The sequence below is a fragment of the Manis javanica genome, chromosome 10 (assembly GCF_040802235.1).
Source record: "Manis javanica isolate MJ-LG chromosome 10, MJ_LKY, whole genome shotgun sequence".
Taxonomy (NCBI): domain Eukaryota; kingdom Metazoa; phylum Chordata; class Mammalia; order Pholidota; family Manidae; genus Manis; species Manis javanica.
Window position 1 is genome coordinate 67,851,383 of NC_133165.1, and position 25,808 is coordinate 67,877,190.

Sequence of the window (25,808 nt, forward strand, 5' to 3'; positions counted from 1 at the left end):
AAGATAATTTCTTCACTAATTTGTATGTTCATCTTCAGATAAACAATACAGTTTAAAGCCTAGACAGGTAAAGGGAGAGAATAGTACCTACACAGTACAGTGGAGGGTATGGTGATTGATGATGATTCTTGAGTTTGCAAGTTATGATTGATGAGCAAATAACCTTTGTGCTATAGTTAACTCTGAAGTCGTATAAAGTAAACCTTTCAAAAGTCACAGTGGTGCCTTCTTTATAAACATTTCTCAGTTGACTGAATTTTTTCAACATTATTTCTGGATAGGGCTGTAACAAGTAATTCTATTTTGGATCTTGGATAAAAATATTTAAAATAATGTGTTCTGAAGTCATGGGTTTTGATGTCACACTAGCCTGGATCCTAGTTCTAGATTTGCCACTTATCTATATAACTTGGTCAAGGTACTATGAGCCCCATTTTCCTCAGGTGCAAAATGAAGATAATAGTATTTATTTTACAGAGTTATTGTAAAGATTGGAATAAGATTAGTTCTATCGCTAGTTTTGGTATATATTAAGCTTTTGATAAATTATACCTGTTATTTCTGTAATTGTTAATGTAATATCCTTAAATTTTCAATACTTGATTTTCTCCAAAGTTAATCATTATGACCTAGGACTTCATTTTACTTTAGTAATGAAATTTTCACTTAATTTAATAATGGAAACATCCATGTGGAATCAATTTGAAACAAGCCAGATAAGGTAAAATTTGTTAACCCATGGTTTTAATGTTATTTGTTGGCTTTCTTTAATGCTTAATAATACATACTAAGGTTCATAATTTTTTAAATGGGATTGACTGAGAGTTTGTGCTAATTGAATGCAGGTTGTAGATTTAGTAATTTTAAAACCTTGCTTTTTGGATTTGCAAAGGTGTTTTTTTTTTATACACAAAGTTATATTCTGTATCTTTTCTTGATCTGGGGAAATACCATGAAGAAATTGCTTCATCATTCTTAAGAAGTTAAAGTATTTTGGAAGTTTAATTAAAATGAGTGATATAATTCATTTTCATATATGTCTACCGCAAAACCAATATCTAGTTTTGGGTGTCAGTTATATCTTTTTTAGGGTTTTGGGTTTGTGAAATGGGAAGTCTGGAGATGTGTGAATTTTAAGTTCACTGTTTTCCCCAGATTTTAATGAGATTAGAACAACTTTGTTTTAAAACAAGTCTGCTAAGATAAACTTGTAAAATTCCTTATTTCTAAACTTTTTCATGGAAAAAATTATATTTTATACTTTATTGAAGGAGGCTTACTTTAAATTTCCTGTAATTTTCAATGCTTTTCATTAGTAATACAATAATTGTCCCTTCAAATTTTTTATTTTTGAGCAAAAAAGAAATATATAGGATTTCAGTGTCATAAAATGTTCACGAGTAGTGTGTGTGACTTCTATGCAGAAAAATCTGTTCTTTTATACTTATGAGACTACATATTCTCCAAGCTGTATTCACTTACTGGGGAAGTAATTGTTTCTGTGTATATGTTCATTCTCTACATGGAAGTACTTGTTTATATAGTAAAATATATTTTGACAAAAATCTGAAATCAAAGGGAGAAGAATTCATCTAAATTCTTAAATTTGGTTTTATAGGAGTTCCATCTGGAATATGACAAATTAGAAGAACGGCCTCACCTGCCATCCACCTTCAACTACAACCCTGCTCAGCAAGCCTTCTAAAAAAAAGACTTCCCTTTTCTTGGGGTATGGCTGTCTCAGCACAATACTCAACATAACTGCAGAACTGATGTGGCTCAGGCACCCTGGTTTTAATTCCTTGAGGATCTGGCAATTGGCTTACGCAGAGGGTCACCATTTGAGGTCCTGCCTTACTAATTATGTGCTGCCCAACAACTAAATTTGTAATTTGTTTTTCTCTAGTTCGAGCAGGGTCTGAATTCTTTTTCGTTTTCTTTTTTGCCAGCAGACAAACTTGGGTCTATATAAAGACAAGCAAGTACACTGACAGAAGTTTACCATTTAGTTTCTAAAATGTAAAAAAGAAAACCCACAAAAGACTCAAAATTAGACCACAAAATTTGCATTGTTCATTGTAGCACTATTGGTAATAAATAACAAATGTTTGTTCATTTTTATGTGAAGATCCTTCTCGTATTTCATTTGGAAACATGAGCAAGGTCTGCTTTCTTCATTTTACTTCCCCTTCTGTTTTTGAAAGGCAGTTTCACCAAGCTTAACGCAAGAATATCTGACTGTTTATAAAGATATTGCCACAATCGCTGGATTGTTTCCGGGGTTGTGTTATTACTGAGCTTCATCTTTCCAGAATGAGCAAAACACTGTCCAGTCTTTGTTACGATTTTGTAATAAATGTGTACATTTTTTTTAAATTTTTGGACATCACATGAATAAAGGTATGTATGTACGAATGTGTATATATTATATATATGACATCTATTTTGGAAAATGTTTGCCCTGCTGTACCTCATTTTTAGGAGGTGTGCATGGATGCAATATATGAAAATGGGACATTCTGGAACTGCTGGTCAGGGGACTTTGTCGCCCTGTTCTCTAAGGGCCAGATTTTCAGCAGCCAAGGACATCCATACCCAAGTGAATGTGATGGGACTTAAAGAAGTGAACTGAGACAATTCACTCTGGCTGTTTGAACAGCAGCGTTTCATAGGAAGAGAAAAAAAGATCAATCTTGTATTTTCTGACCACATAAAGGCTTCTTCTCTTTGTAATAAAGTAGAAAAGCTCTCCTCACTGCAGTGTTGACTTTGATTTGACATTGTGAAATTTCGTCTTCAAAAAAACAACCCCTGAAGTTTTACAAATATCAAACTGAATGGTGTGACTGAACAATTTAAAATGTAGTTTTTTTTTTTTTCAGCTTTTGACAAGTAGTTTAGTAGAACCATATACCAATTTACTTGTAGGTTAATAATGTAGACAGTATTAACCAAGTTCAAAGCAGAGAAAACTATTTTTAAATGAATTATGGCAACATTAGAAATAAAATTTCCTGAACACTCTTGGAACCCAATCAAAATAGTTTTCTTTTGTGAGAAATTTATGAGAAACTTCTTGATAGACCTAGAGATTTATCTTTAAGAAGTAATATGCAAATTAAGGTAAGCCAAAAGTGGAGGTGGGTTGACTTTCCCTTCAGTTTGCTGGCCTGAATATTTCACATTTACAAGTTGATGGGTTCTTTCCATCTAAAGGTAAATACCATATTTTAAAATGTCTGAAGACTGAAGCTACAAAAACAACTAGAGAGAGTAAAAATGGCAGTTTTTATTTAAATTTTCATTTTTAACGTATTTTTCTATGATGAAGAGTGGAAGTGTTGACATTTACCAAATCATGTTTGAAAATGAAACATTTATATCATTGCTGTTTGTGTATCAGGAATATACTTAAGGTAGACATTTTTCTATGTATTTTGAAATACGAAAAACAAAAATACCAGGATTTTTTAATCTTTCGGATTTAAACCAAAGCACCTCCTTTGTAGGAAAGATGGCACTTAGGTGATTATAGTTCTAACTATTGTACAGAAAACCTAACACATACCCTGTTTGGCATAAACCAGAGTCAAATATTAGAAACTGATTTTTAAAGATTACTTTTTTAAATAATTTACTTGTTAAAGTGTAACTTTTCCTACAGAACCATGAGAAAGGTAGAAAATGGAAGGACCTCTTTATTCTTATGAGTACAAACAACTGTATATATATAATGTTGCCATGATAATGATTGCTACTGTGTGAATGACTCAGAAAAGCAAGATAGCTCTTACCAAGTGGTTTACTGTGTTGGCTTTAATTGTTTAACTGACATATAGAAACTTTTAAGTGCACACTTCTCTAGTCTTCTGGATTTTGTTTACCCTCAATCATCAGAATGAGAAAACTCTTGCATGTAAAGCAACTTTTTATAACTTGTTAACATCAGAAATTACCATGCTCTGGACTTCAAATCCAAGTTTTAAAATTCTATTTGAAACCTTTAAAGTACTGTATTAAACTCTTTAATATGACATACTGTTACATTCCTTGGTCTTATAACTTGTGGTTATACATATTTGGGAGGTAGCTTGAACTAATTTCACATTTTCATTCTTATTCCATGCTGTTAATATATAACTAGTGACATACAGGTATAATGTTAAATTTTTTGTGATAATACTGTAATTGGCTTTCTGGAAACAAAAAGCTATATAGTTGAAAAGGGAAGTCCTCTGTGGTGACACTATATATGGTAAAACTTGACTTTGAGGGACTTTTCACTGCACAGATAGTTTTCCTGATATGTAACAAGTTTTAATTAAGAACTGAAAGTTTAGTTGAATTCATAGAGTATATAGAAAGCCAACCACTTAACTGGTCTTTTCCTTTTTGCCACTGAAGTTGGGACACAGTAGGTATTTGATAAATACATCCTGATTGCTATAAATTGATATTTTAATTTGAAAAATACAAATTAAAGCATCAGGCTTTGAAACAATTTATTCTGCTATAATTTCATTTTTAAAAGAATCTTTTTAAGCATTTTCAATTAATTTCCAAAATTTTCCCACTCTACCCATTCTAGTTGACTATTTTCTCTGAATCCTTCAATCAAAAGCCACAAATCTTCCATTCTCTTGAACACCCATTGCTCTTAAAATGTGTGGCATCTGAACGTGGCTGGAAAGGAAGGCTCAACTTATTTAACTTAGATATGCTTAACAGCATCAATTTTGGAAAAAGTTGCTGAATATTTAAACATTCCTGTGTGCAAAGAAGGGATGTCCATATTTAATATTCTCTTAACCATGTTTTATCTCTATGAAGATGTAGAAATGTCAGTTAACTGGCTTCATTAAGACAGTCTGGAAAGAGATAAGCCAGACATATCTCAATATCTTTAAAAGCTAGATCCTAATGACAGGTCACAAGGCTTTCTTCTTGCCACTAGCATTACCAATGAATTAAATCACAACCATGAATAAATGGCAAATCTAGACAAAGCAAATACAGTGAAAGTCAAAATTGGGAACTAAATCTAACCCAGTAATATTTGTCTGTTGAGTTGCATCAAGTAGGATGCACAAAATCAGGATAATTGCTTAGTTTTACACTTTGGCTGCTTAAAGATTTAAATAAAGGATGGGGGGGATATAACATGGCTGAAGAATGGGGCCTATGTAGGTCAGTGTTAACTAATTCTGTTGCCAGAAATATGAATGTAATCTTCAGCTATATTAAGAAATATGGTGCTCAAAGAAGGTAGGAAGTCTGCTGTATTTTAAGAGCCGCCATGACAGGAAGGTAGAAGAGGATGTGGCACATGTCTAACGGCCAAGCAACATACTAAGTTTTTGACATGCATTATTGTATCTTGTTTTTAGCATGCCGTCCTAAGGTAGGTTTTAGTGTCCCCACTTTACATTAAATTTTTAAATATACCCTCCTCCCAAAAAAAACAAAAATGGGTAGTACGAACAGTTGGCATTCGAAAGTAAACCTCGGGAACATGGTATTACGTATCCAGTTCACCAGCTGTCAGTGAAAGGCAAGTTCATTTGTGTGGCTGACAGCAAAACTAGGACCAATAAGAAAATTACAGTACAATATTAAAACAGCTAGGTAATTAAGATTTTGAAATGAGTTGTTTTGTAAGGCATTAGATTCAACCTCATAGAACATAACCAAGGAGAGACTGGTTAGTGTTAACGTGTTAAGGTAACGAGTGGTGGAGTTGGGTGATTTTGAATGTTTTTGTCATTTATTGAAAAAATGTTGAAGTGGGATAATTACTGTATTTCAGCAAACTTAATTGCCAACAATCATATGGTACACTGTTATGTACTACTATGGAAGAAAAAATAGCTCTTAAATTAAACTGACAAGCCACCAATTAACAAAATTCATGCCAGTTTCAAAGATGCAATGTGTGGAAAGAATGTGCATCTTAGAATTAATGAGATGTAGACCTTGAAGAAGAGACAACTAAGGGAAGACATGATAGCTGTCTTCAAATACAGAAGGGCTTAAATAAGGAAGAGGGCAAGTCTTAAACCAGTGGTGGAAGCTGAGTGAGGCAGATGTTGGTCTATGTCTTATGGTGTTGTCCCATACTACTGCCTGCTTCATGGAGAATTCCATCAACAAAAATGTTCACGCAGAAACGACTGTCAGAACTGCTATTGAGACTGAGTAAAAAGTTGAAATTGTTAACTTCTAAGCCTCTTTTCAGCTTTTGAAGATGTTGATACCCATTTCTTGATCTGAAGTTGAATGTGTCACCAGGGCAAAATAATACACACTTAAAAATATTGACCAAGTGCTCTTCTGTGAGTCATGGATAAGGTTTATTTTAAATTCCTGCTCTATCTTTGGAAATTTATCAAAATTGAGTTACAGAAGGCAACTTTATTCAACTTAACCTTTTTTTATACTTTAGTAATAGGAATGTGAAACATGAGTAAAGCACAACAGTAAATCATGTCTAGATATTCACCATATGTATGTATGTATGTTCTATATTCAAAGGAGGCAAGAGAGTTTTTGACAAGTTCTGAGGTAAATGGTTAGCTTGAAATGATACACTACATTAGTGTTCAGTCTTTTTTTCTGCTACACCTAGTGATCACAAAAACTAAAAGCAATAATACTTTTTAAAAATCTGAGCATTAAATTTGATGTATAAAAAGCTCAATTTGGACTATGATAGCTGTAGGAATTCACCAGACCAGTCATCCCCTAGCTAGGTAATTCTCAAACTTACTGTGCATTAGAATCACCAGGGGAGCATGTTAAAAATGTTAATTTCAGGCCTTATATTCAGATACTCTGATGTCCAAATGTCTATGGAGAGGCCAGGAATACATACATTAGTAAATACCATAAGTCATTTCTGAAGTTAGTGAACTACCAATTACACTTAAACTATATTTTGCCTGCTGTACAAGTACTAATTCGAATAAAATCTTAAGGTTCTGGTGAAGTCCAACTAAATCTTGAGATAATGCATTCCTATGTATCAGAGTCATTCATTACTTTTTCCTGTATCCAATGTTCTAGTGCAGAAACCACATTATTACAATAGTATTTATTAGAGCAGTATACAAGGAAAGCTAAATCCATTTCCAAGGATAACACAGCAAAGATGTTCTTAAATACCTTAAGGTATTTCCTATGGGAAATTTTTGCTAGATCTTAGATTTCCACTTCAGTTTGCATTAAAAAACAATGCATTATCAACTCTTATGTCCATCAAATGAAAGGTTTTTTTTTCATCCAGTCATCCTGTTGTGTCAATACTATGGCCTAATGACTTTAATGATGTTTCTTTACCATGAGAATTCAATACTCAGTCTTAAAAAGCTAATCATTTCCAGATGTTTGCCATGCAGTTTTTCCTTACTTAAATAACTTCTTGAAAATGACATGAAATTCACAATCGTCTTCCTCATTGTCATAACTTCCTATCTGTTGAAAACCCAGATTTTTGCAGCAAACCCTAATAGCTTAATGATCACCAGTTGACACATGCCAACATACTTTAATAAACTACTTTTCTTCTAATACAGCAAAACTGATTTTTCATTCTTCATAAGATTTGTTTCCATTTCCAAAGCTTGATAGGCAACAATCACACCAGAAACATGTTCTGACGTTTTTGTTAAAGAAGGTGAAATAAAAGTGGCCCTACTTATGCCCAAAGTGATAGCTGCTTTAATCAATAATTGAAGACAGTAGCTGAGAAAAAACAGAATTTTTCACCATGAATCAGAGCTAGTCTCTAATTTTCATAAGCATATCCTGAAACAATGTTACAGTAATTTGCATTTGTATTTAGCCTAAGTAACATTTTGACCACATAATTTTTACAAGTTCTAAAAAGTGATGTTTTTCTTCCAGGCCAATCTATTTATCCTCTAGCACATAGTGAAGATAATTTTAGTAATAACACATGAGAGTTCTTTAAACATTTTGGAAGAAATGCATCAAATTTCAAGGGTGGTTGGTAGCTAATGTCAACAAATGGCTGAGTCTGCTAGATTCTTTTAGGATCAGCCTTATTAATATTTATAATGAAAAATTAAGCACTGATTAATATTCAGAAATATACAACTCTGTGGGGAAAAAAGTTTAATGCAGGAATGACATAAATAAATTTCATCTTTTGTATAAAAATAAAGATGTGGGACAGCCAGAATGTTTGGAAGCTACCTTTAAGTCTGTTACATAGGGAAAATCTATTTTAAGACATTTTAATTACCATATGTAACAGTTGCATGAAAAATGGGCTGTCTTAAAATTTAAAACTAAATATTTCCACTCCTGAGAGTGAGGCATGTTTATTTTGAATGTATTAGGAAATGTTTTGTCTTCAGATAGCTACTATCTTCAAAATAAAGTTTGTCCCTTTGTCCCTTTATTGAATGAGTGATACCTCAGTTTTTTATTTCCAGATTTCCTTTTTTTAATATAAAATTCGGTAAAATTGTTTTCGGTTCACTCTGAATGATTTAATATTTGAGTATTAAATGAATTGACTTCACATCACTATTTGGAGTCCAAATTCTCTAGAAAATGCACCAAAATCACTTTCCCAGATTTTCTCTACATTTGCAATGAGAGTGTTAATTAATGAACAACAAAATCCATCATCCTAGGTGTGTATGTAGGTTGTATAGTCTGGAAAAGAAAGGTTCAGAATTTTTAAAAAAATAATGTTAAAACTGGGTATCCTTTCCAACTCTATTCTTAGCATTTTTGGGTAAGGAAATGACCTTAGTTTTTCTAAACCGTATCAAAAGATTAGTATAAGAAGATAAGGCCTACGAGGGACATGATAGTTTTCTTCCCACATCTGAAGTGGAGTCAGTCACTGGTAAGGCAGATTATCTGTATCCCACATAACACCAGAAGGTAGAATAAGAACCTTTAGATGGATGATTTGGCAAGGCAGATTTCAATTTACAGGTAGGTACTACATCATAATTTTTTTTATGTCCAAAAATCAAATGGGTACCATTAGGAGTTAAGAATTTTTCATCCCTGGAAGTGTTCTAGCAAAAGCAAGAGAATTTTTAGAAGTATTAGGCAGTTTCCTTCATTAATAGGATAGGCTACTACCCTAGAATTATTTAATGACTTGTTTTATTAACATCTAATTTTTCCTGTGTTTACTTCTACTTTGAATTTAGGTTGAATTTCTAACAGGCCTGTCTGAAACCTAAATACTACACTTAACATACCTCTCCTTCATTAAACAGTACTACTTATATTTGCTATGCACCTGATAAAGAGCACTTTTCAACAAGTGATTCAGAGTAAAATAAAACAGAAGGATGGAACTAAATCATCAGCTCCTTCATCCTTTACTATTATCTCCCTTCAGTCAGGTTTCACTATATGGGTGTTGATCAGGCCGAACTTTACTATAAATACATAAGCATATTTTAAATCCATTTGTTTACCTACACTTCTTACTAAATGCAGATGTTTCCTAGAGATGGCATGGTATTGTAGAAAAAGACTGGGCCTTGTAATCCGGTACTGTCAGCATGTCTGCACCCTTGGGAAAAGCAGTCTCTTGTTCCCTCTTCATCTTGTGGGAAGATTAAATTAGAGCATTTGTTTATATTGGGTGTCCATTTTTCCAAAGACACTTGTACTCTCCATTAGCTATTGAGCATAAAAGGCACTCACTATATTTTGGAATTATTAAAAGATCTTTTAACTTGACTATGGGCTATTAGTCATACCCAAGTTTCTTAAGAACATGGCAAGAACGAAAACAACTTAGAATAAAATTCATAGAATGCTAAAACTTATCTTCCAGTCTAACCCTTTCATATGAGGAGGAAACAGTCTAGGAACATCAGTTATTTATGTCTATTTACGGTTAATGTTGACCAAAACCTCTCAGCTTCTTGTTTTCTCATTCCAAATCTGATTTCCGTTTTACTACCATTGTATATATGTATATATAAAAGTTCATATATATATATATATACACACACACACACATATATATATATCCCACAGAAGTTCACTTCCGTTAACATTGAAGACTAAATTTAACAGGTGGTGAAAATTCAGGAAATCTAGCCAGCACTTCCATTTTGGTATTACGAATTTTCTAACATTAAGTGATTTTCTGTCCTTTTGTCTTCCTTTCTCAATTGCAAGAAAAGGCTGTATACAAATTTGAACTTTTAAAAAATATTTTTAATAATCGTTCTTTACTATTTCAAACAAATTATGGGGCCTTTGGGAGCATCCTTTCCCGCTTAATGTTGAACTAGGTGATATTTAAAAACCCTTCCTGTTCTAATATGATTATAAATATCTGGAAATAGTTAAGTAGTGTTCTCAATATGCTGAATATAAATAATAGGTAAGTTTATGGACAGAAAAAAATTAATTAGAAAAATAGTGGCCACATAAATTTATTTTGAATTGAAAATTCTGAGCCTAATAAATAACATTCACAATGACATGGCAAGAAAGTTAATTTCTTGATATCAGTGAGCTGGAAATAATTTAGTACAACTGTAAACATTTTTAAGTTAAGACCAAATAAAAAGGAAGCATAAATTCCTGTGACAATAAAAAGATCTACAATTACATAAGCTGACTGAAAAAAAAAAAGATTTTCTACATGGTTTTCTTTGTTGGGTCATTCACGCTTTCATTCTTTTCATTCTTATCTAATTATTCCAGTTGTAAACACCTAAATCCTATGCAGAATTGAATTTTAATGAGAAAAGGTGATGACATAATATTTTCTCTCCTATTTTAGCTATTCAAGTATATAGTAGCAATTTGTTACTGAAAAACTTCACAATGTGATTATTTTTAAAACTGTGTAAACATCTTTCCCAACATGCTTTAAATTCTATTTCTAGGATACCAAAGTCCTCCTTAATGATCATTCTTTTTAGAATCTTTTAATAAATGCATACATACATATGAAATTCTATATTGCAACTTGAGCATCAGTCACAGGACTTCTTGAAGAAGATCATGAGCACAAATTATCAATAACAAAGGTTTTAATCTTGTTTAGATCGGTCTTATTTTCTTTTAAAGAGAACATCAAGGTTTGGCCATGATTCTCCTGAAAACATTGCTGCGGACAGTAATGAGCATTAAATAAGTCAGTCTGGTTCTGAGTATTACAATATTTAATCTTAATTGGTGGAAAAACTACAAAGAAAGGACTAGTTCTTTTTCTGTGATGCTTCTGTCCTCCACAGGAAACAAGATGCTATGTGACCTCAGAGTAGCAGCTCTGAGGTCCCCAGCCAGGGTTCTTAGTACTATTCTAACTTAGAGTCAATGGTGACCCCTTTTCAGAAACTCAGGGGCTGACAAATCTAGTCTTCCCTGGAGACGTGATATGGCAGCCCCACCTCAAGTAAATGAAGCTAGTAACACACAGTGTTCCATTAAGGATAAAATAGAAACTGACTTAATTTGGGAAGTCTTTTGACATCTTTAACTTTCAATAAGGAAGACATGAAGAAAATGAACGGGTTCAGAAGAGAACAAGCTAACTTAAAAATATGAAATAATAAGAGAAAAGTAAAATTTTGAAGAACACAAGGTTAGATGGCAACAGTTTCTTCAGATACTTTAAGAATAATTTATAATGAAAGAAAGTAAATGCAGAACTTGGAGGGAAAAAAAGGATTTAAAAGCTCTTAGGAGTTTAGGTTAAATTAGGACAGAGACTTTTCTGATTATTTATTCTGTAGACATAGATGACCATCTTGCTTCAGTTTTGGGTCAGAGAGCTCATTCACAGAACTCTTCCAGCTCTGGAGTCATTGAAAAATGAATCATATTCATTAAACTTAAATACCCCTATCCCTGTGTTCTATCAACACTAATAGGAGTTAATTCTGCCTCAAGGTTATGTTGCTCCACGCACCAAACGAGAATAACTGGGTCCTGTAATTTGCTCACCACTACCTCACATCTTAGACAGGCTTTTCCCCTTCCTGAAAAAGATCTTTATAACCTGCAGGAGGAAAAAGTTTCCGACTGAAGATCTCAGGTTAAGCTTTTTCAACTATTAAACACACTTTTCCTTTCAGATAATGTAATCACACTAACAGTTGTCTGTATGCCAACAGAACGAGAAGAATATAACATAATTCATAGGTAAAGAAAGAAATCTACTTTCTCAAAACTTGAAAGGTCTTAAATACAAAGTCTTCCTGATGTAGTTCTCCAAACCTTGCGTCTTCTTAATTTATTATTAAAATCTAAAAAATTAGGGTCTTCCTGTAATTACACTCGCTTTGTCCCTTGCTTGGAAATACTATTACTTTCCACATGAAGGAATGTGGTACTTCGAAGTACCTTATCAGAACTGCAGTTGAAAGGTATCAATACCAGTTAAGTAACATTTGAAAACCAAGAAACAGAAGTCAGGAATTCCACCATACGGTGTTCCCATATTCCTCAGAAACAGAATTTAATTAACAGCATATTCATTTGGGACTTGTAAATAAAGAAAAGACATGTTTATATATTTTGCAAGGAAGTGAACCTTCTGAGTCTTCAAAATATAGGTGGAAATAGTTCTCCAGTTTGATATTATAATAGAAGTGCGGTTTGGAAAAAAGATAATCTTAAAAAAAAAGCGGCTGAAGGTGCGCATGGGCGAGGTGGGGGTGGAGGGAGCAAGGGGAAGAATTAAGAGCAGAAAGCAGCTCTAGAAACAGTACCTGTCCCAAAGTGGGTCTGCACGCTGCCGTCGCCTTGCACAGCGCTCCTGGGAAGCTCATCTATAAATCCGGGGTAGGCCAAGGGTGGCAAGACTCCTAAGGAGGGAAACAGAATAGACACGATTCTGTTCTCCAGAGTTGGAGCGAGGGGACGTCCTGCTGGGGAAAGTGGTGTCGCCTTCCAGGGCTGAAAGCCTCTCCACGCATTACCTTTGGTCCCTACTCAGCTCCAGGCTTGGGGGCACACGGAGCTGGGGTCGACCGGCTGCCCAAGACCTAAGCTGCCGCAGGTCCACCCGGGACGCAGGACCCGGTCTCGCGGGTCGCAGGCTCCTGCACCCACGCGTGCTGCCTCCACAGCAAACCCGGCGTGACTCCGCGGGTGTCTCTCCTGTGCTGCCGCCGCCCGGGCCGGGCTGGGGTTGGGACTGGGGGCGCCCGCGGCCGGGGGAGGGGACGGCTCACTCGGGGTCCCCGCATCCCCAGCGCGCCGCTCGCCGGAGCTTCCGCCCCAGGCAGCCGGTGCCGGAGGCCGTGTTTCCCGCGCGCCCCGCCCGGCGCGCCCCGCGGCCGCGGGACCAGGGGGCTCCCCGCGCAGGCCAGTCCCCGCCCGGAGTTCAAGATTCCCGCCGCTGCGCTTGCACAACACCCGCTCCCTCTTTTTTTTTTTAAACTTTCACTGCTTCAGGCTCGATCGATCCTCAGCGTGTCTTGCGAACGTCCCTCCCAGGGGCTCTAAAGAGGATTCGGAGCGCCAGCTGCCGCTCTCCCGGGTGCTCGCCCGCGAGGCACGCCCGGGGCGGGGCGGCGGGGCGGCGGGGCGGGCCCAGGGCGGGGCGGGGCCGCCTCCGCGCCCGGGAGCCCCTGGGCTCCCGGCAGCGGCCCCGCGAGTCCGCGGAGGAGCGGCGGGCTGGCGATGGAGCCCGGGAGACCCCGGGCGAGAGGAGGCGGGGTGGCGGAGGCGGGGAGAACGCGGGGGCGGCGGCTGGCAGGGGGCGCTGGAGGCATGAGCCGCCCGTGCGCTCCCGGCGCCCGCGGGTGCAGGAGGCCCTGAAGCCCCGCGAGCCCCGCGAGCCTCGGGGCCAGGCGGCGGCGGCCGGCGTGGGGGTCGCCGCGGCCGCCGGGGCGGCGCCGACTTCGGCGCCTTTGTTCTCGCGCCCCTCGCCGCCCACTCCCCTACTGCGGCGCGGCGGCGGCGCCCCTCCCGCCCGAGGCGGGCGGGCTCGACGCCGGGGGCGGCTGGGGGCGGGGGGAGCGCGCCAGCCGCCGGAGCCGGGGGCGATGGCGAAGCTCCGGGTGGCTTACGAGTACACGGAAGCCGAGGACAAGAGCATCCGGCTCGGCTTGTTTCTCATAATCTCCGGCGTCGTGTCGCTCTTCATTTTCGGCTTCTGCTGGCTCAGTCCCGCGCTGCAGGCTCTGCAAGCCACGGCGGTCAACTGCACGGTGCTGTCGGTGCAGCAGATCGGCGAGGTGTTCGAGTGCACCTTCACCTGTGGCGCCGACTGCCGCGGCACCTCGCAGTACCCCTGCGTCCAGGTCTACGTGAACAACTCCGAGTCCAACTCCAGGGCGCTGCTGCACAGCGACGAGCATCAGCTCCTGACCAACCCTAAGGTAAGGACGCCCCGCGCCGGCGGAGGGCTGGAGGTTCGGGGGGCACAGCGCCGGACCCCGCGCGGGGTGGGCACGGAGCAGGCGAGCGGTCCGAGGCTGCCCTCACACCGGGAGTGGTACATCCGGGAGCCCCGCGGCCCGGTCCTTCGGGTGGCTGTGCGTCCCGCGACCTGTGCCGCCCTGAGGCTTTCTTTACACACCTGTCTTGCTGGCCTACAGGACGGGCTTCGCGGAACTCCAAGGAGCCCAAAGTTAACTTTTCCTCCGCTTAAAGCCAGTGGGGCCCCAACCCGCAGCGCGGTCAGGGTCTGAGCTCCCACTGGCCGCGTCAACAGCTCTCGAGAGGTCGAGGGGGGCTTTTAGCCTCCGGGAAGGTGTTTTAACTCTAGCAGACTTTTTTTTTTTTTAACTCTAACAGACATTTTTAACTTGGAGTCCAAACATGAGCTTTTGAGGGTCGACAGACGACGCGGAATCAAATGCGAAATTCTCTGTGGTTCCATTTTGGGGAGGTACAGAAGGCTTCTAGTTTCCATGAAACAGGTTCTCAAATGGGTCTAGAGGGAGCTTAGTAACTGTGAGCCTAGGGACAATCGGGAGTCATCTGGGGAACGGTAAAACTTACTGAAAATAGAAAACCCACCGTGAAATGTACCGAATATTCCTTCCCTGGCAACTACTTTTTTTCGTTCTCCCAAGCAAAAAAAAAAAAAAAAAGAAAGAAAGAAAAAGGTAAAAACCTGGTTAAGACTCTCGAGGGACGGAGAGCAGAGAGGGAGACTCAGAAAACAGTTCCCAGTGGAGCAACAGCTTATGTAAAGCAGTGTCCTCGGTCTGTGAACTAACTGAGCTTTGTAGTACACCTGGTTGTACAAGAAGCATTTTCTTTTTCTCGTCCTGGTTTTCTTCACTCTTCTTCACTTTCTACAAAAGTAAAGGTGTGTCTTTTTTTAAAGTTAATGACATTTTCCTCTTTGTGAGGCTGTGCTTGAGGGTCAAGCAGGAAAACTGTCCAAAAGGGGATGCATATTGTGTCCATAGGAAAACTTCCTGTTAGATGGAACAAAATCTAATTACATCAATCCAAAAGGAAACACTTCTATATTAGTATTTTTAAAGTATCCAAAACAAACTTACCGTTTCTCTGCAGTAAAACTCCTGTCTCCTAAACAGCAAATTCTTGAATTTGGCAAGTTTTAGAAAAGGAATTTCTTTTTAGAAATAATGACTCCTCTTTTAAAAGATGCACCTGCTGACAAATGAATCTACCCTAGAAAGGAAAATAATAGATAACCAGGAAATATAGAAAGGGAGAATTTAGGTAGAGTTTAATGTTCAAAGTCTTGAAGACAAATGTAAATTAATCTGCTTGAAGTCTTAAGGTTCAGTGTCTCAAAGACAAATGTTGTAAATTTATCTGCTTACTACTCAGCAATTCAAATCTCGGGGTTTTAGAAACGACGTTTTTTCAAGTTTAAATCAATGTAGAAAAAAAGTTCTAAGCAGTAATAGTGAGATAGAAATTATATGATAGTTCATCACTTTGGAGGCATTGTTATAATTGGCACAACATTGCTAATTAGTTAAGATAGTGGTTCAGGCACTAAAATTACACGTGTACCAGTGAATGGCTAATATCTAATCAAGACATTGAGAAGTTAGAATTTACTATAAAAAAGGATGCTTTGTGACTTCAAGGCAATTTTGAAGGATCTGGCAAAAAAAAAGTAAATTGAAATCTTTAGGACATGGATTTTTAAATCATTTGGAAGCAGTCATATTATATAATACTAAAATTTTATCTCTCTTTTTGTTGCAAATAGTGCTTTCTTCCAGTGTCAGTTCAGATCCTGGCAACTGTTTTTGAAGAACTATCTGAACAAAATGACATTTTATAAAGTAAAGTAGTCAAGAAATGACAAAACTGGAGAAAGATATATTTATGTTACAGAAAATGCTGGTCAACATCCCAGTCTATTTAGTCAAGATTTCCTCTGCCAAATCACTAATATCTCTTTAATTCCAAATTATGATTGCATTGTAGCCCCGATAAGAACATAAGTTTGTTCTTTTGCAGTCACCTTTCCACTTTTGGTCAATTAAATTCTCAGTTTGGGAATTCTTGTAGGCAATTAATGATGGAAAATTTCAGTGTCACCAAAATATAGTGCCAGAGTCCGGTACCTAAGCAGAAGGTTTCCACATGCCCTTGCAATTAGGCAGCACCCAATTCCCATTCCTGTTGCATCTTGGCTTCCTAGATCTTCTCTTTGCCTCACCTTATATCTTTTTCGAAGGCCTAGGTTCCCCACCCATTCCCTCTGTAGAATGTGTGGATTAGCCACCATGTCCTGGGTCCGAATCACCTCCAGCCTTCCTTCTTCATGACCCACCACTACAAGAAACCACTTAGGAAATCACTTCTTAGAACAAAAGGGAGTAAGGACACCCACCCTCCACCCCCATGAGGTTGCCTCATTTATTACAGTTAAAGGAAGGGAAAAAGAGAGCAAATATATAACTTCTTAAGCCATAGACCATTAAAGAACTAGTGTGAATAAATTTGACCTGTGACTAATAACTTTTTAAAATCTCGTTAAGTCCTATTCAACTTATGTTTTGAATCATTGCCAAATGTCTAAAGTAATCACCATATCTAGTCATGTACATGTATTCAAGTCAACTAATTATACCCAGGGCAATGAGGCGCTCTGTGAATTAACCATAGCCAACTCTAAATTTGGGATGGGCTTCCTCTTGCAACGACTTCGATCACTGCACTATTTCTTTGTGACTTGCAGTTGTGTAGCTTAAAGATTTGGTTCTCAACTGTGGCTGCACATTAAAACCACTGGGGGAACTTGAAAAAGAAATTCTGGTGCCTGGGTCCCACCCTCAGGGATTTGGACTTGGCTTCAGGTGGGTCCTGAGCATTGGTGTTTTCCTTTTAAAGTTTTGTAAGTGATTCTAAAGTATAGACAAAGTCAAAACCACTGGCACAGAAAATGTACTCATCTATTGTGTAAGGAGAGTAAAATCAGAACCAAAAGGAATCATTGTGATTAATATTTGTGTTTCTAGGTTAAAAGTTGTTACCAATGCCACTGAGTATAGGGAACTTGTAAGAAAGGAGGGACTCGAGAAGGAAAAGAAGAGAATCATTTAAAATGAATGTGGAAATGATCATTTAAAATTGGTTGAGTAAGTAAAATGATTTTAAGCAGTTCCAGACATTTGCTTTTACATCAGTATATACAAAGGATGGCAAAGAAAAGATGAATTTTTAAAACCAGCCTCTTGTATGTGCAACAAGAGAGAGTGGGGGATTCGAGGGTATGTTCTTTTTTGGTTTTGAGTTTTTTTCTTTCCCTGATATGAAAAACCTAGAAACAAAGGACAAGAGACTGTTTCAAGAAACCAGTATTGTAAAAGTAAGAGACACGCAGTGAAGAGAATAAAAAACTTAGGTGGAACTAAAGGAGGCTGTAAGCTTTACATATATCCCCCAAGACTGGATGTGTCAACTGCAGGGCACTGGGGTGTACATTCCTTCTCGTCCCCTTCAAACTAGTGTGCCACCCCCTCTCCTGACCTGTGCAGACTGTGTTGTCTTGCTGGGGTTAATTTCTGAACTCCATCCTCGAAAGAAATACTTTGTGCTCTAGGGAGGTCCATCACATCAAAATTAAGTATTAATAGGCTAAGTTGAGTTGTGACAACTTCTGTACAATCTTTATTTCTTTCTTGCTGTGGTTTTTCCTCTCGTGGTTACATTAAATGATTTTTGATAAGTACATAAAATACTGTACCTCTTCAGCATCTATTATGATCAAAGAACTGGGCAAGAAACAGGAGGACATGTTTAAAGATGAGCTCATTCATTTAACAAATATTTATTAAATGTTTACTCTAGGCTATGCATGCTTCTAGGCTCTGAAACTAGAATAGAGATCAAAATAAAGTCTCTGCCCTCTTAGTTCACATTTTGCTGGAGGGTGACAGACAAGAAATGGATTTATAATGTAATGTCATGTAGTAATATGTGTATAAAGAATACACAAGCAGTGTAAGGGTATAGATAGTGATGGGAGAAATGATAGGCTGCTCTTTTGCAAGGAATGGTTAGAGAAAGTGACTCGGATAAAGTGACATTTGCACAGAGACCCAAGAGACCCAAAGAATGTGAGGAGATGAGGAGATGCCTAAAGTACACAGAAGAATGAATCATGTAGCTAACTGGAGAAAGAGCATTACACAGGCAAGTGCAAAGGCCCTGAGGTGAGTGACTGTCAGGCTTGTTTGAGGAACACAGGAGGACAGTAAGGTAGGACCACAGTGAGCAAGACAGAAAACAGTGGAAGGTGAGGATGGGGCCTTACAGAACATGATAAGGATTTTGAATTATATTCTAAGGGTGATGGTATGTCATCTGACATTAAGCAGGACTGAGACATAATCAGACTTAGACTTTTAAAAAATGTGAATGAACACTCTGGCTTCTAAGTTCAGAAAAGAACTTGTGTGTGTTTTGTGCAAGGAGAGAGGTGCAGAGGCAAACCGGCACTCTAGCAGTGTAGGTAAAAGATGATGGTGACTTAAATCAGAAGGTAGTACTGGTAAAGTTCACTGATGCACTGGGTGTAAGGAATAAGGGAAAGAGGAGTTGAGGATGACTCCCAAGGTTTGGGGCAAGCACCAGTGGGTGAAGGGAGGTGATTTTACTAGATGGGGAAACTAGAGGAGGATAGTCTTGGAGAAGCCTAGATGAAAAACAGGGCTGTTTATATAAGCCTAACAGACATACAAGTGAGGATGAATCCTTGAGTTTCTGCCATCAGAGAGACCAGTATCTATCACCTCACACCAGTTAGGATGGACACTATCCAAAAGACAAGAAATAACAAATGCTGGCACGGATGCGGAGAAAAGGGAACCCTCTTAGACTGTTGAAGGGAATGTAAATTGGTGCAACCGTTGTAGGAAGCAATATGGAGGTTCCTCACACAACTAAAAATAGAAATATCATTTGACCCAGTAATTCCACTTCTTGGAATTTACCCAAAGTAAACAAGATCCCTTATTAAAATAAACATATGCACTCCTATGTTTATCACTGCAGTATTTACAATAGCCAAGATATTGAAGCAATGTAAGTGCCCATCAATAAAAGAACAGATAAAGAAGATGTGGTACATATACACAATGGAATATTATTTAGCCGTAAAAAGAAAAGAAATCCTCCCATTTGCAACAACATGGATGGATCTATAGGATATTATGCTCAGTGAAATAAGCCACAATGAGAAAGACAAATAGCAAATGATTTCGCTTTCTTGTGGAGTATGACAACAAAGCAAAACAGAAGGAACAAAAGAGCAGCAGACTCATAGACACAGAGAAGGGACTAGCGGTTACCAAAGTGGGGAGGGGTCAGGGAGGGTACAGGGGGGAGAGAGAAGGGGAGTAAGGGACACTATAACTTGAAGTCACAGTATAGATTGGTCACAGGGATGGTAGTATAGCCCAGAGAATACGATTAATGATTCTGTTTAACATCTTACTACATTTATGAACAGTGACTGCACTGTCTGGGGTGAGGACTTGATAATATGGATAAATGTTGAACCACTGTGTTGTGTAATTGAAACCAACATAAGACTGTACAGCAATGATACTTTAATTAAAAAGATCATTATCTAGCAGAAGAGGTAAGAACACGAACATCAAACAAGACAAAATGTCAAGCTCTACAGGGAGGTACAAACAATATGATATAAACAGCTAGTGAGGAAAGGTCAGGGGAAGTCTTCATGAAGAATGAAACATTTACTATGAAATATGAGGATGGATGGAATTTTCATCTTGGAAGGAAGGGTGGGAGGAATGAAAAAAACATCAAGGAAGAGAAAACTCTGGAAACAAGGTGAGGAGCTGTGCAAGTATGTGATGTGTTGGGGGATCAGCAGACAGGCTGGTGTGTCTGGAACCCAGGGCACAAAAGCGGTCTTGGTGGTAAGGCGGGAGAGTAAATGGGGGCCAGTAAGGTATAAGTCTTTGATATCCAGGAAGGGTTTGCTGTACACTGGAAAATTGTGGTCCTATTGGCAAGAATAATACTCCCGTAGGAAGAAAAATGTCCCCCACTTTCCTCCCCAAGATGTCCACATCCTAATCCTCAGAAACTGTTAATAGCTTATGTTACATGGCAAAGGGGAATCAAGGTTGCAGATGCAGTTAAGGCTGCTAATCAGCTGATGCTAAAATAGGGAGATTATCCTCTGGGTCCAGAGTAATCACAAGGGTCCTTAAATGTGGAGGAGGAGGTCAGAATGATAAAATCTGAGACTTAACTGGCCAATGCTAGATTTGAATACAGAATGGGGCCATGAGCCAAGGATGCACTCAGCCTCTTTTTCCAAATAAGTGGGAAAAGGCAAGAAAACAGAGTCTTCCTCAGAGCTTCCAGAAAAGAGTACAGCCCAGCTGTTGTCTTGATTTTAGCTCAGTGAGACCCATTTTGGGATTCCAAGGTAATAAATTATAAGGCTATGAGGTATCATTAGAATTATACGGTAATAAATTTGTGTCTATTTACGTCACTGAGTTTGTGTTACAGTAACAATATGAAACCAATACAGAAGCCAACAAAGGTTTTTGAGTAGGTGACTAATATGATTAGACATTTAAAGACTTGGTCGGAACATATTAATACTCTACCTGTATATTACAGCTCTTTAGGAACAAGCTAGTCCCCAGGTTGCTAGGATCTTATTGTCTGAGATTACTTGTTACGAGCCATCTCTGACCTCCTTTTGCAAATGTCATTTATGAAGATCTGTTATTTGTAAGATCCCCAAATATTATGTACCTAAAACATTAATCAGAAACTTTTTACTTTTACAAAAGAGATTTAAGATGTTACAATATATTTTAGTTAGAGTTTGGGGAAAAAAAATGCATTGATTTTATCACAAACTTGCCTCAGAGTTACAAAGCTTTCCATAAATAGTTGACACATTTTGTTTATTTAAAATAGTTCAACCATTGTGGAAAGCAATATGAAGGTTCCTCAAAAAACTAAAAATAGAAATACCATTTGACCCAGGAATTCTACTCCTAAGAATTTACCCTAAGAATGCGGGAGCCCGGTTTCAAAATGACATATGCAGCCCTATGTTTATTGCAGCACTATTTACAATAGCCAAGAAATGGAAGCAACCTAAGTGTCCATCAGTAGATGAATGCATAAAGAAGATGAGGTACATATACACAATGGAATATTATTCAGCCATAAGAAGAATACAAATCCTACCATTTGCAACAACATGGATGGAGCTAGAGGGTATTATGCTCAGTGAAATAAGCCAGGCGGAGAAAGACAAGTATCAAATGATTTCACTCATCTGTGGAGTATAACAACAAAGCAAAAACTGAAGGAGCAAAACAGTAGTAGACTCACAGGACCCAAGGATGGACTAACAGTTACCAAAGGGAAAGGGACTGGGAAGGGTGGGTGGGAAGGGAGGGAGAAGGGGAATAAGGGGCATTACGATTAGCCCACATCACATGGCAGGGGTTACAGGGAAGGCAGTGTAGCACAGAGAAGTCAAGTAGTGACTCTCTAGCATCTCACTACGCTGATGGACAGTGACTGTAATGGGGTATGTGGTAGGAACTTGATAATGGGGGAATCTAGTAACCACAGTGTTGCTCATGTGATTGTATATTAATGATATCAAAATTAAAAAATATATTTTTGGCACTCATTTATGAATGAAGATGTCAAGTTTTATACCTTCGGTTTAAATGTTTTTTTTCAGTCTTTAGCAGAGCTTCATATTCAGTTGAATTACTATATAAATAGTGTATTTTTGTTAAAATTTATATAATTACAGCAAAATACTGAACAAATTGGCTCTTACGTGTTTCTGTTTCTCATGCTGCTCTTTAGGTATTCTCTAGGACATATAAATTGTGTCAAAACTTGGGCTTTTAAATTGAAGTGAAAATCCCCTCTTTTAAAATAACCAGTCTAATAAATTGAAAAACCATGTGTTGATTAAATTGTTTAATTTTGTGACCATTTTTGTAAATAAACTAATTCAAACAAGTTCATTTCGTGTATTGGCTTTGTTAATCAGCAGATCACACAGATTGGGTCACAAGAAGGTCTCTGTCTACTGAATCACAGGTGCAGGAATATTCATTCATCTAATTCTTTAATTGATGCAGTAGACCAAATGGACTTTAATCCTCACCCAATCTCCAGTTTACTGGTTATAATCTAACAGTATTGCTGCAGCATTTATTGATGTTGTATCTCACTAGAGAAAATTAAGTTGTGGAGAATTGAATCCTAAATCCTAGGAGTTTAATCCAATTTTCTCCTTTGTAATAAATGTATTTATCACTACAACTTTATTTTGAAATAGTAATACATGACAGACAATAATATTGCTTACCGAAACCTAAATTCTCAATTCTGATTATAATTACCTTCTGTCTTCTCTATTTCAAGTATAAAAATGGCAACAAAATTCATCTTTGTGTCTCCAAAATTTGCTTCTATTCTGGAACCTTTCACTTCTATCAATTCTCTGGTACCATCATGCTCTGGTATTAATACTTGAAAAAAATGTTCACTGGCACTGTCCTATTCAAGGCCATTATTGCTTTGATTATTACAATATCTCCTGTCTAATCTCCTTATATTCTAGTCCATTTCTTCCTCCAAACCAGTAGTCCTCAGAGTGTGGTCCTTGGACCAGTAGCATCAGCATCATTTGTGAACTTGTTAGAAATGTACATTTTTATATCCTGTCTTAGACCCACTACATCAGAAACTCCACCCCAGTTTCTTCTGACTTAGTGGTTCTGTATTGGAGCTCAAGAATTTGTATAGTAAAAAAGTATATAACTACTAAACTAATAGGAGATGGGAAAAGTGAAATAATATAAAGCAGTCCAAAACAAGGCACAAAAAAGAGTGAAAAAGAATGTAGACAGGTGAAACAAACTGAAAGTAATACAATAGTAGATTTAAACCCGTGAGATAGTAAATTTTTCTAAAATTGGTTGGTGGTTACATCTCTCAGTGAATCTTCTAAACACTATTGAATTGTATACTTTAAATGGGTGAATTAAATGGTATGTGAATTATATTACAATAAAACAGTTACCAGAAAAAAATATTGATGGGAGATTTGCTTTGCAAATTTTGGCATTTTAAATAACATAAAAAGATGTCTTATTCAGTAAATGATGCTAAAACTTCCCTATTTTATGTGTGTGTGTATGTGTGTGTGTATTTATTTATTTATATTTTTATTGCTCTCTTTTATAGAGAAATATACTTAAAATAATAATTTTCCAAATAAGGTTTAGGAAAATACTAAACAAATTATTCAGAAAATGTTTAATAAAAATAAAATGCAAGTTTAATTAAAATAAAATAAAAATTTTGATGGAATAATATTTTAACACACAAAAATGAACTATGAAAGTACTAAATAAAATACAGGTAAATTTTTACCTAATTTTGGGGGGTGTACAAAGCCTTTCTGAGCATGATACCAAGGACAGAAATCATAAAGTAACACACTGATTTATTTAATACCATCATGAAGAAAAACTTGCACATATTTTTAAAAAACATTAACATTAAAAGAAAATGATGAATTTGGGAGAATATTTGCATCATTGTAGAGAAATGATTAAAAACTCATCATATGAAGAATGCTTAACACTAAACATTCTTTTCGGTAGAACACTAGGTTTGGTGGTTAACTTTATGTGCCAACTTGATTGGGCTGAGGGATGGCCAGACAGTGCGTAAAGCATTATTTCTGGGTATCTGTGAAGGTGTTTCTAGAAGAGATTTGCATTTGAATCAGTCCTCTCAGCCTCACCACTGAGGCTGAACACCGCTTGATCCCTGAGGACCTAAATAGAACAAAAGGCAAAGGAATAGCAAATTTGCTCTCTGCCTGAGTTGGTACAGGACAGTGGAGCTCCTGGTTTCTCTTCCTTTGGACTCAGACTGAATCATACCACCCACTTTCCTGGGTCTCCACCTTGCAGATGGCAGGTCTTGTGACTTCTCAGCTTTCATTACTGTATAAGTCAGTTTATCCTAATAAATCTCTCTCTTTGTGTCTACATATAACCTAGTGGTTCTGTTTCTCTGACGAACCCTGACTAATGCACTAGGCACAATATGAACAGGTGGCAGTTCAATGAAGAATTACAACTAACAAGACATATGAAAAATAGGAGTAATCTCACTAATACTCAAAGAAACTGCAACTTGAAGATTTCTAGGTCAATTCTTTGAAAACATAACGAATCCTATTTTAAAATATGCCAGAGCACACAGAAATAAGGAAAACTCAGTTTGAAAAACTAACTTCAGGATTACATTGAAATGAAAACCTATGATAACATACATGTTCAGATGAAAATTACAGGACATCCAAAAGAATAGAATATAACGTAAGAATATTTACATAAAATCTGAAGTGAATTAATAATAGTAATCTCAGTGATGGAAGTACAAGAGGTTTAAATTTTTATATTTGCTTATATGTATTTTCCAAAATAATTTCCAGTGTCACATGTTATGCTGTAAACCTAAGACAACAGGAAAGTCATGGTCTTGTTTCACTGATTGTAATAGTGCTTTATAGATAATGGATCTGTCATTGATGTGGGTCTAACACATAAATTTTCACAGAGTTAATAAAAGTTGCCTGTGGCTGTACAGCAAATGTACCACAAATGAAGGCAAGACAGAATTAGAGGAGAAATTAGCAATGTGTGGTGAAGACTTAATTTCTTTACTATTTAAAGACTCTCAAACATCAATAAAAAAATGGCCAAGATGGGCAGAGATCATGGATGGTCAGTTTGCAGAAAAGAAATGCAAATAGCTCTAAAATATATAAATAATTATTAACTGTACCTAAAAATGCAAATTAAAACAAGAAGTCCCATGTATCACCTATCATTAAGTTTGATTATACCAGTTTATTTTTATTTTTTTAAGGCTATGGGAATACACACAAATTTGTTGCATTCATATATACTAACAATAAACTAGCAGAAAGAGAAATCAGCAAAACAATTCCACTTACAATTGCATCAAAAAGAATAAAATACCTAGAAATAAACCTGACCAAGGAGGTGAAGACCTGTACTCTGAAAACTGTAAGACAATGCTCATGAGAGAAATTAAAGAAGATACCAATAAGTGGAAATTTATCCTGTGCTCATGGATAAGAATTAATATTGTCAAAATGACCACTGTGCCCAAAGCAGTTTATAGGTTCAATGCAATTCCTATCAAAATACCAACGGCATTTTGCAATAAACTAAAGCAAATAATCCTAAAATTGATATGGAACCACAAAAGACCCCAAATAACCAAAGCAATCCTGAGAAAGAAGAGCAAAGCTGGGGGTA

The 25,808-nt window shown here is 37.4% G+C and overlaps 2 protein-coding genes and 1 long non-coding RNA gene across 16 annotated transcripts in view; 2 read left to right on the forward strand and 1 right to left on the reverse strand.

The window, feature by feature from the left end:
- Positions 1-4,034, forward strand: part of CNOT2 (CCR4-NOT transcription complex subunit 2) — a 120,351-nt gene extending 116,317 nt beyond the window's left edge. For all 7 annotated transcript variants that reach the window (XM_037022611.2, XM_037022610.2, XM_037022615.2 and 4 more), the window contains one exon: positions 1,619-4,034. In XM_037022611.2, the coding sequence (XP_036878506.1) occupies positions 1,619-1,705 (87 nt within the window). In that variant the 3' untranslated portion in view covers positions 1,706-4,034. The remainder of the gene's footprint in view (positions 1-1,618) is intronic.
- The window catches only part of LOC140844112 (uncharacterized), a 30,463-nt gene extending 16,939 nt beyond the window's left edge, over positions 1-13,524 (reverse strand). Inside the window, exons 1-2 of the long non-coding RNA XR_012122364.1 lie at positions 12,942-13,524; positions 12,732-12,827 (exon numbers count right to left, since the gene is read on the reverse strand). This is a non-coding gene — a long non-coding RNA (uncharacterized lncRNA). The remainder of the gene's footprint in view (positions 1-12,731; positions 12,828-12,941) is intronic.
- A 37-nt stretch (positions 13,525-13,561) lies between these two features.
- The window catches only part of KCNMB4 (potassium calcium-activated channel subfamily M regulatory beta subunit 4), a 53,297-nt gene continuing 41,050 nt past the window's right edge, over positions 13,562-25,808 (forward strand). For 2 of the 8 annotated variants that reach the window (XM_017668518.3, XM_037022620.2), the window contains exon 1: positions 13,567-14,348. In XM_017668518.3, coding sequence (XP_017524007.1) covers positions 14,013-14,348 — 336 coding nt within the window. In that variant the 5' untranslated portion in view covers positions 13,567-14,012. Of the gene's footprint in view, positions 14,349-25,808 lie in introns of all 8 variants that reach the window. The other 6 variants (XM_017668512.3, XM_017668519.3, XM_073215590.1 and 3 more) reach the window with 5 other exon arrangements.